The sequence below is a fragment of the Staurois parvus genome, unplaced genomic scaffold (assembly GCF_062004578.1).
Source record: "Staurois parvus isolate SC_StPar_1 unplaced genomic scaffold, SC_StPar_1.0 ptg003695l, whole genome shotgun sequence".
Taxonomy (NCBI): Eukaryota; Metazoa; Chordata; class Amphibia; order Anura; family Ranidae; genus Staurois; species Staurois parvus.
Window position 1 is genome coordinate 285 of NW_028321491.1, and position 22,952 is coordinate 23,236.

At 48.8% G+C, this 22,952-nt stretch overlaps 1 protein-coding gene across 1 annotated transcript; it reads right to left on the reverse strand.

Moving 5' to 3' along the window:
* Positions 1-329: 329 nt before the first annotated feature.
* LOC149427512 (uncharacterized) lies at positions 330-21,933 on the reverse strand (the record flags this gene model as incomplete). The annotated part of the gene is made up of 4 exons (XM_089667952.1): positions 21,789-21,933; positions 16,818-17,093; positions 3,519-3,635; positions 330-430 (listed from the first exon to the last, which is right to left on the reverse strand). Coding segments are annotated over exons 1-4 (639 nt in total), but the record flags the coding sequence as incomplete, so codon positions are not given.
* Between the last annotated feature and the right edge of the window lie 1,019 nt (positions 21,934-22,952).

Genomic DNA, 22,952 nt, shown 5'->3' on the forward strand with positions numbered 1-22,952 from the left:
GTCACAGTACACCGGGGGTCCCGGCACAGTCCGGGGTCACAGTACACCAGGGTACCGGCACAGTCTGGGACCATAGTACATCAGGGTACCGGCACAGTCCAGGGTCACAGCACACCGGGGTCCCGGCACAGTCCGGGGTCACAGCACACCGGGGTCCCGGCACAGTCCGGGGTCACAGTACACCGGGGTACCGGCACAATCAAGGACCACAGTACATCAGGGTCCCGGCACAGTCCGGGGTCACAGCACTCCGGGGTCCCGGCACAGTCTGGGGTCACAGCACACCGGGGTCCCGGCACAGTCCGGGGTCACAGCACTAGAATACTCACATTGCTGATCACATCCCTGTAGATGGCGGTGTATTGGGCTGATGCCGGGTCTGGGCTGAACTCCTTGCCGGTAATTGTCAGCAAACCATAGAAAGTGTCACCTGAAACCAGAACCAGAACCAGAACCACAAGTCAGCTTCTCTGTTATAGAAGAAATCATCTCTATGTGTTTGGAGATTATTCACCCGATGAGCAGAGATGTGATGCTGAGGAGGAGAGATGGAGACACGAGGTATGAGGGCCCCACCATGGAGAGGTATGAGGGCCTCACCATGGAGAGGTATGAGGGCCCCACAACGGAGAGGTATGAGGGCCCCGCAATGCAGAGGTATGAGGACCGCACCATGTAGAGATATGAGGGCCCCGCCATGGAGAGGTATGAGGGCCCCGCCATGGAGAGGTATGAGGGCCCCGCCATGGAGAGGTATGAGGGCCCCGCAATGGAGAGATATGAGGGCCCCGCAATGGAGAGGTATGAGGGCCTCACAATGCAGAGGTATGAGGGCCCCGCCATGGAGAGGTATGAGGGCCCCGCAATGGAGAGGTATGAGAACCCCACAATGTGGAAGTATGAGGGCCCCACCATGCAGAGGTATGAGGGCCCCGCAATGGAGAGGTATGAGGGCCCCACCATGCAGAGGTATGAGGACCCCGCCATGTAAAGGTATGAGGACCCCACCATGTAGAGGTATGAGGACCCCGCAATGTGAAGATATGAGGACCCCACCATGTAGAGGTATGAGGACCCCACCATGTAGAGGTATGAGGACCCCGCCATGTAGAGGTATGAGGACCCCACAATGCAGAGGTATGAGGACCCCACCATGTAGAGTTATGAGGACCCCGCAATGTAGAGGTATGAGGACCCCACAATGTAGAGGTATGAGGACCCCACAATGTAGAGGTATGAGGACCCCGCCATGTAGAGATATGAGGACCCCACCATGTAGAGGTATGAGGACCCCACCATGTAGAGGTATGAGGACCCCACCATGTAGAGGTATGAGGACCCCGCAATGTGAAGATATGAGGACCCCACCATGTAGAGGTATGAGGACCCCACAATGTAGAGGTATGAGGACCCCGCAATGTAGAGGTATGAGGACCCCGCCATGTAGAGGTATGAGGACCCCGCCATGTAGAGGTATGAGGACCCCGCCATGTAGAGGTATGAGGACCCCACCATGTAGAGGTATGAGGACCCCGCAATGTAGAGGTATGAGGACCCCACAATGTAGAGGTATGAGGACCCCGCCATGTAGAGGTATGAGGACCCCGCCATGTAGAGGTATGAGGACCCCGCAATGTAGAGGTATGAGGACCCCCACCATGTAGAGGTATGAGGACCCCGCAATGTAGAGGTATGAGGACCCCACAATGTAGAGGTATGAGGACCCCGCAATGTGAAGATATAAGGACCACATACATGCAGAGAGGGGTGTCGTGCTCCTAGAATTGCCCCGGGGTATGTTATGGGCTCCGCCCTGCACTGCATGTAGATGCATTCTCAGCAGAGTCCTTCTTTAGGTCAGTGGCCCCTCCCCCCATAATGCAATGTCCAATCAGCTGACAATGTGAACGATCTGATCGATCTCTCCGATAATTCGATGATCTCTCACTCCCCCTCTCTGTTGGGGTCCCTCAAGGTTCTGTCCTCGGGCCCCTTCTCTTCTCCATCTACACCTCCTCCCTTGGCCAACTCATACACTCTCACGGCTTCAACTACCAACTATATACCGACGACACACAAATCTATCTCTCAACCCCCCACCTCACCCCCTCGGTCTCCGCCCCCCACCTCACCCCCTCAGTCTCCGCCCCCCACCTCACCCCCTCAGTCTCCGCCCGAATCACACACCTACTGAGCGACATATCAGACTGGATGTCGCTCCACTTCCTTAAACTGAACCTCTCCAAGACCGAGTTTCTTGTCTTCCCCCCCAGCCCGGACACCCCCCCATTGACTTCTCCATCATGTCCAACAACGCCACCATCAGCCCCACCCCACAGGCCAGAGTACTGGGTGTCATTCTGGACTCCAACCTATCCTTCCAGCCCCAAGTCCAATCATTAACAAACTCATGCCGCCTCCACCTCCGCAACATGCAGACTCCGCCTCCGCAACATGCAGACTCCGCCTCCGCAACATGCAGACTCCGCCTCCGCAACATCGCCAAAATCCTCACGTTCCTAACCCCAGAAACCACTAAACAGCTCATCCACTCCCTCATCATATCACGACTCGACTACTGCAACTCCCTCCTCACTGGCCTGCCTCACCACAGGCTATCCCCGCTTCAGTCCATCCTGAATACGGCTGCCAGACTCATTCACCTTTCCAACCGCTCCATCTCCACCACCCCCCTCTGCCAATTCCTCCACTGGCCTCCACTCAGTGTCCTCCACCCCTCTCTGCCAATCCCTCCACTGGCCTCCACTCAGCGTCCTCCACCCCCCTCTGCCAATCCCTCCACTGGCCTCCACTCAGTGTCCTCCACCCCCCTCTGCCAATCCCTCCACTGGCCTCCACTCAGTGCCCTCCACCCCCCTCTGCCAATCCCTCCACTGGCCTCCACCCCCCTCTGCCAATCCCTCCACTGGCCTCCACCCCCCTCTGCCAATCCCTCCACTGGCTTCCGATTGCCCAACAGATCAAATTCAAAATCCTAACACTGACGTACAAAGCCGTCCACCATACTGCCCCAAACTACATCACTGACCTAATATCCAAGTACCGCCCAACACGCACACTCCGCTCCTCACAAGACCTCCTTCTCTCTAGTTCCCTGGTCTCCTCCTCCCATGCCCGCCTCCAGGACTTCTCCAGGGTGTCACCCATCCTCTGGAACTCCCTGCCCCAACCCATCAGATTATCACCTACTCTCCTCTCCTTTAGGCGCACCCTGAAAACCCATCTCTTCAGGGAAGCCTACCCCACCCCCTGCTAACCTGCCGACCTCCTCCACTCTTCCTACCACTCCATCCCCCACAGCTATCTCCCCCTGTACCACCATCCCCTCCCTCCTAGATTGTAAGCTCCAAGGATCAGGGCCCTCGATCCCCTCATGTTTTGCATTGTATTGGTATTGTTCTGTCACATGTTCTGTCCCCCTTTGTAATGTACAGCGCTGAGCGAACTATTGGCGCTTTATAAATACTGTATAATAATAATAATAATAATGATCTCACCTGGATGACACGACGAGTTGCTGAAAGAGAAGCCCGGCGAGCAGCGGCAGACGAAGTCATTGGAGAGCTGAATACACGAAACGTTCCCACAGGGATTGGATGAGCACGTTGTGGGATCTGAGGACAGACAACAGGAGCGGATCAATACAATGTAACATACAGACCTAGAAACAATGTATCACTGCACACCTAACAATGTATCCACACTGCACACCTAACAATGTATCCACACTGCAAACCTAACAATGTATCCACACTGCACACTGAACAATGTATCCACACTGCACACTGAACAATGTATCCACACTGCACACCTAACAATGTATCCACACTGCACACTGAACAATGTATCCACACTGCACACCGAGCTACGTATCCACACTGCACACCAAACAACGTATCCACACTGCACACCGAACAACGTATCCACACTGCACACCGAGCTACGTATCCTCACTACACACCTAACAATGTATATACACTGCACACCTAACAATGTATATACACTGCATACCTAACAATGTATCCACACTGCACACCTAACAATGTATCCACACTGCACACCTAACAATGTATCCACACTGCACACCTAACAATGTATCCACACTGCACACCTAACAATGTATCCACACTGCACACCTAACAATGTATCCACACTGCACACCTAACAATGTATCCACACTGCAAACCTAACAATGTATCCACACTGCACACCGAACAACGTATCCACACTGCACACCGAGCTACGTATCCACACTGCACACCGAGCTACGTATCCACACTGCACACCGAACAACGTATCCACACTGCACACCGAGCTACGTATCCTCACTGCACACCGAACAATGTATCCACACTGCACACCTAACAATGTATCCACACTGCACACCTAACAATGTATCCACACTGCACACCTAACAATGTATATAAACTGCACACCTAACAATGTATATACACTGCACACCTAACAATGTATATACACTGCACACGGAACAATGTATCCACACTGCACACCTAACAATGTATATACACTGCACACCGAACAATGTATCCACACTGCACACCTAACAATGTATATACACTGCATACCTAACAATGTATATACACTGCATACCTAACAATGTATCCACACTGCACACCTAACAATGTATCCACACTGCACACCTAACAATGTATATACACTGCACACCTAACAATGTATCCACACTGCACACCAAACAATGTATATACACTGCACACCAAACAATGTATATACACTGCACACCGAACAATGTATCCACACTGCACACCTAACAATGTATATACACTGCATACCTAACAATGTATCCACACTGCACACCTAACAATGTATCCACACTGCACACCTAACAATGTATATAAACTGCACACCTAACAATGTATATACACTGCACACCTAACAATGTATATACACTGCACACAGAACAATGTATCCACACTGCACACCTAACAATGTATATACACTGCACACCGAACAATGTATCCACACTGCACACCTAACAATGTATATACACTGCGCACCTAACAATGTATATACACTGCGCACCTAACAATGTATCCACACTGCACACCTGACAATGTATCCACACTGCACACCTAACAATGTATCCACACTGCACACCTAACAATGTATCCACACTGCACACCTAACAATGTATATACACTGCACACCTAACAATGTATTCACACTGCACACCTAACAATGTATATACACTGCACACCTAACAATGTATCCACACTGCACACCTAACAATGTATATACACTGCACACCTGACAATGTATCCACACTGCACACCTAACAATGTATATACACTGCACACCTAACAATGTATCCAAACTGCACACCTAACAATGTATCCACACTGCACACCTAACAATGTATATACACTGCACACCTAACAATGTATCCAAACTGCACACCTAACAATGTATATACACTGCACACCTAACAATGTATCCAAACTGCACACCTAACAATGTATATACACTGCACACCTAACAATGTATCCACACTGCACACCTAACAATGTATATACACTGCACACCTAACAATGTATCCACACTGCACACCTAACAATGTATATACACTGCACACCTGACATTGTATCCACACTGCACACCTAACAATGTATCCACACTGCACACCTAACAATGTATCCACACTGCACACCTAGCAATGTATATACACTGCACACCTAACAATGTATCCACACTGCACACCTAGCAATGTATATACACTGCACACCTAACAATGTATCCACACTGCACACCTAGCAATGTATATACACTGCACACCTAACAATGTATATACACTGCACACCGAACAATGTATCCACACTGCACACCTAGCAATGTATATACACTGCACACCTAACAATGTATCCACACTGCACACCTAGCAATGTATCCACACTGCACACCTAGCAATGTATCCACACTGCACACCTAACAATGTATATACACTGCATACCTAACAATGTATATACACTGCACACCGAACAATGTATATACACTGCACACCGAACAATGTATCCACACTGCACACCTAACAATGTATATACACTGCACACCGAACAATGTATATACACTGCACACCTAACAATGTATCCACACTGCACACCTAACAATGTATATACACTGCACACCTAACAATGTATATACACTGCACACCGAACAATGTATATACACTGCACACCTAACAATGTATATACACTGCACACCGAACAATGTATCCACACTGCACACCTAACAATGTATATACACTGCGCACCTAACAATGTATATACACTGCGCACCTAACAATGTATCCACACTGCACACCTAACAATGTATCCACACTGCACACCTAACAATGTATCCACACTGCACACCTAACAATGTATATACACTGCACACCTAACAATGTATTCACACTGCACACCTAACAATGTATATACACTGCACACCTAACAATGTATCCACACTGCACACCTAACAATGTATATACACTGCACACCTGACAATGTATCCACACTGCACACCTAACAATGTATCCACACTGCACACCTAACAATGTATCCACACTGCACACCTAACAATGTATATACACTGCACACCTAACAATGTATCCACACTGCACACCTAACAATGTATATACACTGCACACCTAACAATGTATCCAAACTGCACACCTAACAATGTATCCACACTGCACACCTAACAATGTATATACACTGCACACCTAACAATGTATCCACACTGCACACCTAACAATGTATATACACTGCACACCTAACAATGTATCCACACTGCACACCTAACAATGTATATACACTGCACACCTGACAATGTATCCACACTGCACACCTAACAATGTATCCACACTGCACACCTAACAATGTATCCACACTGCACACCTAACAATGTATCCACACTGCACACCTAACAATGTATATACACTGCACACCTAACAATGTATCCACACTGCACACCTAACAATGTATATACACTGCACACCTAACAATGTATCCACACTGCACACCTAACAATGTATCCAAACTGCACACCTAACAATGTATCCACACTGCACACCTAACAATGTATCCACACTGCACACCTAACAATGTATCCAAACTGCACACGTAACAATGTATCCACACTGCACACCTAACAATGTATCCACACTGCACACCTAGCAATGTATATACACTGCACACCTAACAATGTATATACACTGCACACCGAACAATGTATCCACACTGCACACCTAGCAATGTATATACACTGCACACCTAACAATGTATATACACTGCACACCTAGCAATGTATATACACTGCACACCTAACAATGTATCCACACTGCACACCTAGCAATGTATATACACTGCACACCTAACAATGTATATACACTGCACACCGAACAATGTATCCACACTGCACACCTAGCAATGTATATACACTGCACACCTAACAATGTATCCACACTGCACACCTAACAATGTATCCACACTGCACACCTAACAATGTATATACACTGCATACCTAACAATGTATATACACTGCACACCGAACAATGTATATACACTGCACACCGAACAATGTATCCACACTGCACACCTAACAATGTATATACACTGCACACCGAACAATGTATATACACTGCACACCTAACAATGTATCCACACTGCACACCTAACAATGTATATACACTGCACACCTGACATTGTATCCACACTGCACACCTAACAATGTATCCACACTGCACACCTAACAATGTATCCACACTGCACACCTAGCAATGTATATACACTGCACACCTAACAATGTATCCACACTGCACACCTAGCAATGTATATACACTGCACACCTAACAATGTATCCACACTGCACACCTAGCAATGTATATACACTGCACACCTAACAATGTATATACACTGCACACCGAACAATGTATCCACACTGCACACCTAGCAATGTATATACACTGCACACCTAACAATGTATCCACACTGCACACCTAGCAATGTATCCACACTGCACACCTAGCAATGTATCCACACTGCACACCTAACAATGTATATACACTGCATACCTAACAATGTATATACACTGCACACCGAACAATGTATATACACTGCACACCGAACAATGTATCCACACTGCACACCTAACAATGTATATACACTGCACACCGAACAATGTATATACACTGCACACCTAACAATGTATCCACACTGCACACCTAACAATGTATATAAGCTGCACACCTAACAATGTATATACACTGCACACCTAACAATGTATATACACTGCACACCGAACAATGTATATACACTGCACACCTAACAATGTATATACACTGCACACCTAACAATGTATATACACTGCACACCTAACAATGTATATACACTGCACACCGAACAATGTATCCACACTGCACACCTAACAATGTATCCACACTGCACACCTAACAATGTATCCACACTGCACACCTAACAATGTATATACACTGCACACCTAACAATGTATTCACACTGCACACCTAACAATGTATATACACTGCACACCTAACAATGTATCCACACTGCACACCTAACAATGTATATACACTGCACACCTGACAATGTATCCACACTGCACACCTAACAATGTATCCACACTGCACACCTAACAATGTATCCACACTGCACACCTAACAATGTATATACACTGCACACCTAACAATGTATCCACACTGCACACCTAACAATGTATATACACTGCACACCTAACAATGTATCCAAACTGCACACCTAACAATGTATCCACACTGCACACCTAACAATGTATATACACTGCACACCTAACAATGTATCCACACTGCACACCTAACAATGTATATACACTGCACACCTAACAATGTATCCACACTGCACACCTAACAATGTATATACACTGCACACCTGACAATGTATCCACACTGCACACCTAACAATGTATCCACACTGCACACCTAACAATGTATCCACACTGCACACCTAACAATGTATCCACACTGCACACCTAACAATGTATATACACTGCACACCTAACAATGTATCCACACTGCACACCTAACAATGTATATACACTGCACACCTAACAATGTATCCACACTGCACACCTAACAATGTATCCAAACTGCACACCTAACAATGTATCCACACTGCACACCTAACAATGTATCCACACTGCACACCTAACAATGTATCCAAACTGCACACGTAACAATGTATCCACACTGCACACCTAACAATGTATCCACACTGCACGCCTAACAATGTATATACACTGCACACCTAACAATGTATCCACACTGCACACCTAACAATGTATATACACTGCACACCTAACAATGTATCCACACTGCACACCTAACAATGTATATACACTGCACACCTAACAATGTATCCACACTGCACACCTAACAATGTATATACACTGCACACCTAACAATGTATCCACACTGCACACCTAACAATGTATATACACTGCACACCTAACAATGTATCCACACTGCACACCTAACAATGTATATACACTGCACACCTGACATTGTATCCACACTGCACACCTAACAATGTATCCACACTGCACACCTAACAATGTATCCACACTGCACACCTAGCAATGTATATACACTGCACACCTAACAATGTATCCACACTGCACACCTAGCAATGTATATACACTGCACACCTAACAATGTATATACACTGCACACCGAACAATGTATCCACACTGCACACCTAGCAATGTATATACACTGCACACCTAACAATGTATATACACTGCACACCTAGCAATGTATATACACTGCACACCTAACAATGTATCCACACTGCACACCTAGCAATGTATATACACTGCACACCTAACAATGTATATACACTGCACACCGAACAATGTATCCACACTGCACACCTAGCAATGTATATACACTGCACACCTAACAATGTATCCACACTGCACACCTAGCAATGTATCCACACTGCACACCTAGCAATGTATCCACACTGCACACCTAACAATGTATATACACTGCATACCTAACAATGTATATACACTGCACACCGAACAATGTATATACACTGCACACCGAACAATGTATCCACACTGCACACCTAACAATGTATATACACTGCACACCGAACAATGTATATACACTGCACACCTAACAATGTATCCACACTGCACACCTAACAATGTATATAAGCTGCACACCTAACAATGTATATACACTGCACACCTAACAATGTATATACACTGCACACCTAACAATGTATATACACTGCACACCTAACAATGTATCCAAACTGCACACCGAACAATGTATCCACACTGCACACCTAACAATGTATATACACTGCGCACCTAACAATGTATATACACTGCGCACCTAACAATGTATCCACACTGCACACCTAACAATGTATCCACACTGCACACCTAACAATGTATATACACTGCACACCGAACAATGTATATACACTGCACACCGAACAATGTATCCACACTGCACACCTAACAATGTATATACACTGCGCACCTAACAATGTATATACACTGCGCACCTAACAATGTATCCACACTGCACACCTAACAATGTATCCACACTGCACACCTAACAATGTATATACACTGCACACCTAACAATGTATTCACACTGCACACCTAACAATGTATATACACTGCACACCTAACAATGTATCCACACTGCACACCTAACAATGTATATACACTGCACACCTAACAATGTATCCACACTGCACACCTAACAATGTATATACACTGCACACCTAACAATGTATCCACACTGCACACCTAACAATGTATATACACTGTACACCTAACAATGTATCCACACTGCACACCTAACAATGTATATACACTGCACACCTAACAATGTATCCACACTGCACACCTAACAATGTATCCAAACTGCACACCTAACAATGTATCCACACTGCACACCTAACAATGTATCCACACTGCACACCTAACAATGTATCCAAACTGCACACGTAACAATGTATCCACACTGCACGCCTAACAATGTATCCACACTGCACGCCTAACAATGTATCCACACTGCACACCTAACAATGTATCCACACTGCACACCTAACAACGTATCCACACTGCACACCGAACAACGTATCCACACTGCACGCCTAACAATGTATATACACTGCACACCTAACAATGTATCCACACTGCACACCTAACATGCCGTGTTTCCTCAGTAATAACCCCCATCATTGGTGGTCAGTGGCTGCGCTCTTTACAACGTCCGTCCCCATTGGTGCTCGTCGGCGGTGCTACTCACCCCTTCATAATGCTGCATGAAGGAGTCAATGAAGACCACCAGTGGCCACTAATGAGCACGAGAGGCACAATTACCACCGGCCAGTGATGCAGCAAACGGGTAATTATTAACTCGGCTACTGACCACTAATGCATCACTGACCTCCGAGAGTGAATAGAGCCGGAGCATAACCAACCTGACCCAGAGATGTATCACTCCCAGCCACCTCCCCTACATGTGCACCCCCAACACTCCATGTGCACCCCGGACACTCCATGTGCACCCCGGATACTCCATGTGCACCCCCAACACTCCATGTGCACCCCCAACACTCCATGTGCACCCCGGATACTCCATGTGCACCCCCAACACTCCATGTGCACCCCCAACACTCCATGTGCACCCCGGACACTCCATGTGCACCCCGGACACTCCATGTGCACCCCGGATACTCCATGTGCACCCCCAACACTCCATGTGCACCCCGGACACTCCATGTGCACCCCCGACACTCCATGTGCACCCCCGACACTCCATGTGCACCCCGGATACTCCATGTGCACCCCCAACACTCCATGTGCACCCCCAACACTCCATGTGCACCCCGGACACTCCATGTGCACCCCGGACACTCCATGTGCACCCCGGATACTCCATGTGCACCCCCAACACTCCATGTGCACCCCGGACACTCCATGTGCACCCCCGACACTCCATGTGCACCCCCGACACTCCATGTGCACCCCGGACACTCCATGTGCACCCCCGACACTCCATGTGCACCCCGGACATTCCATGTGCACCCCCGACACTCCATGTGCACCCCCGACATTCCATGTGCACCCCCGACACTCCATGTGCACCCCCGACATTCCATGTGCACCCCGGACACTCCATGTGCACCCCCGACACTCCATGTGCACCCCCGACATTCCATGTGCACCCCCGACACTCCATGTGCACCCCCGACACTCCATGTGCACCCCCGACATTCCATGTGCACCCCGGACATTCCATGTGCACCCCGGACACTCCATGTGCACCCCCGACACTCCATGTGCACCCCGGACACTCCATGTGCACCCCGGACACTCCATGTGCACCCCGGACACTCCATGTGCACCCCCAACACTCCATGTGCACCCCCAACACTCCATGTGCACCCCGGACACTCCATGTGCACCCCCAACACTCCATGTGCACCCCGGACACTCCATGTGCTTAGTGTTAGTTAAGGTGCAAAAAAAATACAATAAAAAAGTCATAAAAAACATTTAAATAAAATCCCCCAATACTGGGTATAAATCCAACCATAAACATGAACAAAACTGCAACACCGAGTGGAACAATCACATACATGAATGTGAAAGGTAAGTACATTATAGTGCCCCAAGTATCGGGCCACTGGCCTTTCGACACACATGACCTTTAATGACCCCCCAGTCTTAGTCCGTAGGGTTCAATATTGAGTTGGCCCCGCCCTTTCCACACACATGACCTTTAATGGCCCCTTCAGTCTTAGTCCGTAGGGTTCAATATTGAGTTGGCCCCGCCCTTTCCACACACATGACCTTTAATGGCCCCCCAGTCTTAGTCCGTAGGGTTCAATATTGAGTTGGCCCCGCCCTTCCCCCACACATGACCTTTAATGGCCCCCCAGTCTTAGTCCGTAGGGTTCAATATTGAGTTGGCCCCGCCCTTTGCAGCTATAACAGCTTCAACTCTTCTGGGAAGGCCCCCCACAAGGTTTAGGAGGGTGTCTATGGGAAGGTTGGACCATTCTTCCAGAAGCACATTTGTCAGGTCAGGCACTGATGTCGGGGGAGGGGCACTGATGTCGGGGGAGGAGGCCTGGCTCGCAGTCTCCACTCTAATTCATCCCAAAGGTGTTCTATGGGGTTGAGGTCAGGACTCTGTGCAGGACAGTCAAGTTCCTCCACCCCAAACTGGCTCCTCCATGTCTTTATGGACCTTGCTTTGTGCACTGGTGGGCAGTCATGTTGGGACAGGAAGAGGCCATCCCCAAACTCCTCCCACAAAGTTGGGAGCATGAAATTGTCCAAAATGTCATCCCTTCACTGGAACTAGGGGGCCAAGCCCAACTCCTGAACAACAACCCCACACCATTATCCCCCCTCCACCAAACTTTACACTTGGCACAATGCAGTCAGGCAAGTACCGTTCTCCTGGCCACCGCCAAACCCAGACCTGTCCATCGCATTGCCAGACAGAGAAGCGTGATTGGTCACTCCAGAGAACACGTCTCCATGCTCTAGAGTCCAGTGGTGGCGTGCTTTACACCACGCCATCCGACGCTTTGCATTGCACTTGGTGATGGAAGGCTTGGATGCAGCTGCTCAGCCATGGAAACCCATTCCATGAAGCTCTCTACGCACTGTTGTTGGGCTCATCTGAAGGCCACACCAAGTTTGGAGGTCTTTAGCTATTGACTCTGCAGACAGTTGGTGACTTCTGCGCACTGTGCGCTTCAGCATGTGCTGACCCCGCCCTGTCATGTGACGTGGCCTACCACTTGGTGGCTGAGTGGCTGTTGTTCCCAGTTGCTTCCACTTTGTTATAATCCCACTAACAGTTGAGCGTGGAATATTTAGTAGCCAGGAAATGTCACGGATGGACTTATTGCCCAGGTGGCCACCTATCACGGGACCACGCTTGGAGTCACTGAGCTCCTGAGAGCGACCCATTCTTTCACCAATGTTTGTAGAAGCAGTCTGCATGTCTAGGGGCTTGATGGTATACACCTGTGTCCATGGAGGGGATTGGGCCACCTGAATCACATGATATGGAGGGGATTGGGCCACTGGAATCACATGATATGGAGGGGATTGGAACACCTGAATCACATGATATGGAGGGGATTGGAGCACCTGAATCACATGATATGGAGGGGATTGGAGCACCTGAATCACATGATATGGAGGGGATTGGAACACCTGAATCACATGATATGGAGGGGATTGGAGCACCTGAATCACATGATATGGAGGGGATTGGAACACCTGAATCACATGATATGGAGGGGATTGGAACACCTGAATCACATGATATGGAGGGGATTGGAGCACCTGAATCACATGATATGGAGGGGATTGGAACACCTGAATCACATGATATGGAGGGGATTGGAACACCTGAATCACATGATTGGGAGGGGATTGGAACACCTGAATCACATGATTGGGAGGGCGGGTACAATACTTGGGGCAATATCGTGTATTTTGGACGCACAGCATAAGTGCACTCCTGTACCAAGCAGTAGGTGGCGCTGGACTCCTTACAATCTACAAACACTACAACATTGTAGTGTATTTGTTAAAATTGCAACTTTTTTGTGACGGTTTCACATATTATTTCTCTTTCTGTACCTCCGATAGATAATTGTGCCTGATTGGTTGATACAAATTTGTTGTTTTATGTACAAGAAAAACTACAAAATGTCATCTTTGCCAAAACTCATCCATTAACAAACGTTATAGAGATTATTCAACTCTGCTCCTAAAGTGGACCTGTCATTGAATCTCACACTTCAGGAGTCAATGGGTCGATTGGTCGATGGGTCGATGGGTCGATAGGTCGATTGGTCGATGGGTTGAAAGGTTGATGGGTCGATAGGTCGATTGGTCGATGGGTCGATGGGTCCTGAGCCAACATTGCTGCTCTGCCTGTCCTGTCTAGTAGACGGCTCCCCAATGTGACATTTCTAATTAAATACGCCTGTCATGGAGATTCGAATGGATTAAACCCATATGAGGGATGCAGAGTATAAAACCCCAACGAAGGCAATAAATGCCCCTAAAACATGTCAGATCATTAATTCAAAATAAAGCATCTTTGGATGAAAACCTTGCCGGCCCCTCCTGCTCGGAGCTGAGTGGTTGCTCTGGGGATGTTCTTGCTTTATTTATGATTACAAATATATATTCTTACAAATGCTGAGATAGAACAGCACAGTGAGTCCCGGGTCACCTCTGGAGTTCATTGAGTTTCAAGTCACCTTTGGGGCTGAGTGAGTCCTGAGTCACCTTTGGAGCTCAGTAAGTCCTGGGTCATCTTTGGAACTCAATGAGTCCCAGGCCATCCTGGAGCTCTGGGAGTCCTGGGTCACCTCTGGAGCTGAGTGAGTCCTGGGTCACCTCTGGAGCTGAGTGAGTCCTGGGTCACATCTGGAGCTCAGAGCCCTGGGTCACCTCTGAAGTGCAATGAGTCCTGGGTCATCTTCAGAGCTCAATGAGTCCTGGGCCAGCTGTGGAGCTCAGTGAGTCCCGGGCCACCTCTGGAGCTCAGTGAGTCCTGGGCCACCTCTGGAGCTCAGTGAGTCCTGGGCCACCTCTGAAGTGCAGTGAGTCTTGGATCACCTCTGGAGTTCAGTGAGTCCCGGGTCACCTCTGGAGCTCAGTGAGTCCCGGGCCACCTCTGGAGCTCAGTGAGTCCCGGGTCACCTCTGGAGCTCAGTGAGTCCCGGGTCACCTCTGGAGCTCAGTGAGTCCCGGGTCACCTCTGGAGCTCAGTGAGTCCCGGGTCACCTCTGGAGCTCAGTGATTCCCGGGTCACCTCTGGAGCTCAGTGATTCCCGGGTCACCTCTGGAGCTCAGTGAGTCCCGGGTCACCTCTGGAGCTCAGTGAGTCCCGGGTCACCTCTGAAGCTCAGTGAGTCCCGGGTCACCTCTGGAGCTCAGTGAGTCCCGGGCCACCTCTGGAGCTCAGTGATTCCCGGGTCACCTCTGGAGCTCAGTGATTCCCGGGTCACCTCTGGAGCACAGTGAGTCCCGGGTCACCTCTGGAGCTCAGTGAGTCCCAAATCACCTATGGAGCTCAGTGAGTCCCGGGTCACCTCTGGAGCTCAGTGATTCCCGGGTCACCTCTGGAGCTCAGTGAGTCCCGGGTCACCTCTGGAGCTCAGTGAGTCCCGGGTCACCTCTGGAGCTCAGTGAGTCCTGTGTCACCTCTGGAGTTCAATGAGTCCTGGGTCACCTCTGGAGCTCAGTAAGTCCTGGGTCACCTCTGGAGCTCAGTGAGTCCTGTGTCACCTCTGGAGCTCAGTGAGTCCCGGGTCACCTCTGGAGCTCAGTAAGTCCTGGGTCACCTCTGGAGCTCAGTGAGTCCTGTGTCACCTCTGGAGCTCAGTGATTCCTGGGTCACCTCTGGAGCTCAGTGAGTCCTGTGTCACCTCTGGAGTTGAATGAGTCCTGGGTCACCTCTGGAGCTCAGTGAGTCCTGGGTCACCTCTGGAGCTCAGTGAGTCCTGGGTCACCTCTGGAGCTCAGTGATTCCCGGGTCACCTCTGGAGCTCAGTGATTCCCGGGTCACCTCTGGAGCTCAGTGATTCCCGGGTCACCTCTGGAGTTCAATGAGTCCTGGGTCACCTCTGGAGCTCAGTAAGTCCTGGGTCACCTCGAGAGCTCAGTCATCTCTACCTGGTAAAGATAAATAAGCACAGCTCCAGTCTCATACTCACTGGCTGTTGTTGTGGTCACTGCTGCCTCTGTGATGTTTATCCTTGGTGTGGTGACATTTGGGATGCCGGTGGCTTCTGTAACGTTTGAGCTGCTTGACTCTTGAGTGCTGAGGCTGGTGGTGGCCTCATCTGTTGTATTTCCACTTGAACCCGGAGGTGTGGTTACATTCTGGTCTGTAGGCGCATTGCTGGGTGTGATGGCGGTGTTTGCGTCAGGTGCAGTAGGCTTTGAGGTCTCCATAGTACCATCAGTGGGTGCAGAATCAGTAGTGGTGGCTGGAACAAAAGACGAGAAATATTATTGGAAAATGACGTTTGTTCCTCTTATCCATGTGATCTGTCACTCTGCCCTATAGGCCGGCCCTGCTCAGCCTGCACTCCCCAGGAGTTTAGGAACTACATATCCCACCATCCCCCACATCAGAGGGACAGGGTGCTCTGGGATCAGTAGTCAAATATAGAGCTCTGCAATCACAAATGACTTCTTATTAACCACTTCCAGTCCGGACACTTCCCCCCCTTCCAGTCCGGACACTTTCCCCCCCTTCCAGTCCGGACACTTTCCCCCCCTTCCAGTCCGGACACTTTCCCCCCCTTCCAATCCGGACGCTTTCCCCCCCTTCCAGTCCGGACACTTTCCCCCCCTTCCAATCCGGACACTTCCCCCCCTTCCAGTCCAGACGCTTTCACCCCCTTCCAGTCCGGACACTTTCCCCCCCTTCCAGTCCGGACACTTCCCCCCCTTCCAGTCCAGACACTTTCACCCCCTTCCAGTCCGGACACTTTCACCCCCTTCCAGTCCGGACACTTTCCCCCCCTTCCAGTCCGAACGCTTCCCCCCCTTCCAGTCCGAATGCTTTCCCCCCCTTCCAGTCCGGACACTTTCACCCCCTTCCAGTCCGAACGCTTTCCCCCCCTTCCAGTCCGGACATTTTCACCCCCCCCCCACTCCGGACACTTTCATCCCCTTCCAGTCCGGACACTTTCCCCCCCTTCCAGTCCGGACACTTTCCCCCCCTTCCAGTCCGGACAGTTTTTCCCCCCCTTTCAGTCCGGACACTTTCCCCCCTTCCAGTCCAGACACTTTCCCCCCTTCCAGTCCGGACACTTTCCCCCCCCCCTTCCAGTCCGGACACTTTCCCCCCCTTCCAGTCCGGACACTTTCCCCCCCTTCCAGTCCGGACGCTTTCACCCCCTTCCAGTCCGGACACTTTCCCCCCCTTCCAGTCCGGACGCTTTCCCCCCCCCTTCCAGTCCGGACACTTTCCCCCCCTTCCAGTCCGGACACTTCCCCCCCCTTCCAGTCCGGACGCTTTCCCCCCCTTCCAGTCCGGACGCTTTCCCCCCCTTCCAGTCCGGACACTTTCCCCCCCTTCCAGTCCAGGCCTATTTCCAGCTTTCAGCGCTATCACACTTTGAATGACAATTGCGCGGTCATGCAACACTGTACCCATATGAATTTTTGCATTTTTTTGAGACAGATAGAACTTTATTTTGGTGGTATTTATTCACCGCTGGGAGTTTTCTTTATTTTATATTCTTTTTAAATATAAATGAAAAATTCCCAAAATTTAAAAAAAAAAGTATTTTTCTTATAAAATTTAGCAAATAAGTGATATTTCATCATAAATCTTGGCCAAGATCTATTCAGTCATCTTTTTAGTAAAAAAAAACAAAAAAAACAACCCAGATTAGTTTAAAACCAAATATAATTTTTTTTAAAAAACTTTTTAAAATTTTAATTTTATTTTTTACTATTTGTTTTTTTTTTTGTTTTTTTTACATACTGTCACCCTAGCAGTGTGGGGTCACCCTAGCAGTGTGGGGTCACCATGGTGACACTGCACTACTTTTGTGGGTGATGAAGATTTCTTTTTTTTTTTTTTACACTGATTACTTTTACACCCATTAAGGCTGTAAAAGTAATCATTTCTCCTCCTCTCCTTGCAGCCATTGAGAAATACTGTGTGAGCTGTGATTGGTCACAACTTGTCACATGGTACAAGGCTGTTGTGAATGGCCCTGTACCACATGATCTCTGTGATCATTCACAGATTTCACACGTAGTAAGCAATGATGTCAGAAATAACATCTTGCTTACTACTCTGCATGTGATCACTAATTGGCCAATCAGTGATCACATGATCGGGAACTCATACAGAGGTCCTCTATGATGATCGGTGTTCTGCTGTGTCCGGAGGACACATTGGGCACTGGGGATCGCAGTGCTGCGCGCTCCCATGGAGCGCGCACAGTCCAAAATAGGTGGCGCCATTTATGAACACCAACCCGCCCCTGGACTGCCACCATCTGGCCGTTTATATACAGCAGCCGGACAGGAAGGGGTTAAAAATAAATAATAACTTTGTAAGACTCACACTTTGGCATCAAACGCCATAAACATCTCTTCCACCATCCAGACAAAGATCAGCATTTTCCTGATTATAACCCCGAGACCCAAGAATCAGAAGCAACAAAAACTGTTTATTGGTTTTGGGGCTCAAAGTTATTTTTCCATTTTGTTGATCGTTTTTGTTTTTTTTGTTTATTTATGTATTTTATTTCATTCTGTCAACACTTGTAAATCGCTCCCGAATGGTCTCAGATTCTCCCTACAGAAGGCCCCCACGGAGCGCGCTCTGTGCCTGAGTAATCTATATCTACAGGAGATCCTGTCATTGATTCGTCATGTTCCCCGTCAGTGACTCCCCGCCATCTTGTGTTCCCGATCTCTACCTGCCGTTCTCTGCTTGGTGATCACAGAGGAACGCTTGATTGTTATATTATCACCAGATATTAGCATGAACACTACGTTGCAGATATGACTGAGATGGAGTATTCAACACCCGGGGGGGGGGCTCTACACAACAAAATGATCTTCAGTAATATTAATGAAATATATATGTATTATGTGAACAAACTGATTGTAGAGACACTTTACATTGACAGACACTAGAAAAGTGACCCCTTTATTCGTGGTCAGTGGGAAGAATGTCCCTTACATTGGGGGTCAGTGGGAAGAATGTCCCTTACATTGGGGGTCGGTGGGAAGAATGTCCCTTACATTGGTGATCAGTGGGAAGAACGTCCCTTACATTGGGGGTCAGTGGGAAGAATGTCCCTTACATTGGGGGTCAGTGGGAAGAATGTCCCTTACATTGGGGGTCAGTGGGAAGAATGTCCCTTACATTGGTGGTCAGTGGGAAGAATGTCCCTTACATTGGTGGTCAGTGGGAAGAATGTCCCTTACATTGGTGGTCGGTGGGAAGAACGTCCCTTACATTGGGGGTCAGTGGGAAGAACGTCCCTTACATTGGTGATCAGTGGGAAGAATGTCCCTTACATTGGTGGTCAGTGGGAAGAATGTCCCTTACATTGGGAGTCAGTGGGAAGAATGTCCCTTACATTGGGGGTCAGTGGGAAGAACGTCCCTTACATTGGGGGTCAGTGGGAAGAATGTCCCTTACATTGGGGATCAGTGGGAAGAATGTCCCTTACATTGGTGATCAGTGGGAAGAATGTCCCTTACATTGGTGGTCAGTGGGAAGAATGTCCCTTACATTGGGAGTCAGTGGGAAGAATGTCCCTTACATTGGGGGTCAGTGGGAAGAATGCCCCTTACATTGCGGGTCAGTGGGAAGAATGTCCCTTACATTGGGGGTCGGTGGGAAGAATGTCCCTTACATTGGAGGTCAGTGGGAAGAATGTCCCTTACATTGGGGGTCGGTGGGAAGAATGTCTCTTACATTGGGGGTCGGTGGGAAGAATGTCCCTTACATTGGGGGTCGGTGGGAAGAATGTCCCTTACATTGGCTGTCAGTGGGAAGAATGCTCCCTTACATTGGGGGTCGGTGGGAAGAATGTCCCTTACATTGGGGGTCGGTGGGAAGAATGCTCCCTTACATTGGGGGTCGGTGGGAAGAATGTCCCTTACATTGGGGGTCGGTGGGAAGAATGTCCCTTACATTGGGGGTCGGTGGGAAGAATGTCCCTTACATTGGTGATCAGTGGGAAGAATGTCCCTTACATTGGGGGTCAGTGGGAAGAATGTCCCTTACATTGGGGGTCGGTGGGAAGAATGTCCCTTACATTCGGGGTCGGTGGGGAGAATGTCCCTTACATTGGGGGTCAGTGGGAAGAATGTCCCTTACATTGGGGGTCGGTGGGAAGAATGTCCCTTACATTGGGGGTCGGTGGGAAGAATGTCCCTTACATTGGGGGTCAGTGGGAAGAATGTCCCTTACATTGGTGATCAGTGGGAAGAATGTCCCTTACATTGGTGATCAGTGGGAAGAATGTCCCTTACATTGGTGATCAGTGGGAAGAATGTCCCTTACATTGGGGGGTCAGTGGGAAGAATGTCCCTTACATTGGGGGTCGGTGGGAAGAATGTCCCTTACATTGGGGGTCGGTGGGAAGAATGTCCCTTACATTGGTGATCAGTGGGAAGAATGTCCCTTACATTGGGGGGTCAGTGGGAAGAATGTCCCTTACATTGGTGGTCAGTGGGAAGAATGTCCCTTACATTGGAGGTCAGTGGGAAGAATGTCCCTTACATTGGTGGTCAGTAGGAAGAATGTCCCTTACTTTGGGGGTCGGTGGGAAGAATGTCCCTTACATTGGGGGTCAGTGGGAAGAATGTCCCTTACATTGGGGGTCAGTGGGAAGAATGTCCCTTACATTGGGGGTCGGTGGGAAGAATGTCCCTTACATTGGGGGTCGGTGGGAAGAATGCTCCCCTTACAGATACTGGGTAAAGTCATTGGTGAGTGGTACCCTATTCGAGAGGCAGAAATTACATGTGGCATCTCTAGTAACCTCTGGGGGAACTCCGGGTGAGAATGGTTCTTCTCCATATCCAGGCACTGTCCCTGTTCATGACTGCGATGATAATAATGACCAGTTTGGTCCTAGCCCCATCATTCCCCTCCCCCCAATGTCCGGTAATAGATTTGGGAGGACCCATCTTACCTCCTACAGAAGCCAGTAAAAGTCCGCAGGTCACACAGATGTACAGAATCCCCCTCATGGCTCCTCTCTGACTCCTCACTGAGAAATGATTGGACTTCCTGGGATTTTCATCTTTAAGCTGCGCTCGGGTCCAGAGTCCGCTCATTGACGTCAGATGCTAATTGGACTCCGGTTGATAATTAATATCTGTGTATGGAGGAAGTATAGATTGTCTCTCCTGGGACAGGTGTGGCGGAGGTAAAGCAGATAGCAGTGACACTCGGGCCCCTTGGCTTGTCACTTGTTTGGGTTTTAGGATTGTGGTAAAATCTCACAGCAACCAACAAAATGATCAGTTTTTATATCTATACAGTATACACTCACTGGCCACGTTATTAGGTCCACCTGTTCAATGGCTCGGTAACACAAATCACTAATCAGCCAATCACATGGCAGCAACAAAATGTACTTAGGCATCTAGACTTGGTGAAGACAAGTTGATGAAATTCAAACCGAGCATCAGAATGGGGAAAAAAGGGGATTTTAGTGACTTTGAACATGGCATGGTTGTTGGTGCCAGACGGGCTGGTCTGAGGATTTCACAAACTGCTGATCTCCTGGGATTTTCCCACACAACCATCTCCAGGGTTTACAGAGAATGGTCCGAAAAAGAGAAAATATCCAGTGAGTGGCAGTTGTGTGGAGGAAAATGCCTTGTTGGTGTCAGAGGAGAATGGGCAGACTGGTTGGAGATGATAGAAAGACAACAGTAACACTAATAACCCCTCGTTACACCTAAGGTATGCAGAATCCCATCTCTGAATGCACAACATGTTCAACCTTGAAGCAGATGGGCTACAGCAGCAGAAGACCACACCAAGTGCCACTCCTGTCAGCTAAGAACAGGAAACGGAGGCTACAATTTGCATAGGCTCACCGAAATTGGATGATAGAAGATTGCAATGATGAGTCTGGATTTCAGCTGTGACATTCAGATGGTGGGGTCAGAATTTGGTGTAAACAACATGAAAGCATGGATCCATCCTGCCTTGTATCAACGGTTCAGGCTGGTGGTGGTGGTGTCATGGTGTGGTGGATCCATCCTGCCTTGTATCAACGGTTCAGGCTGGTGGTGGTGTCATGGTGTGATGGATCCATCCTGCCTTGTATCAACGGTTCAGGCTG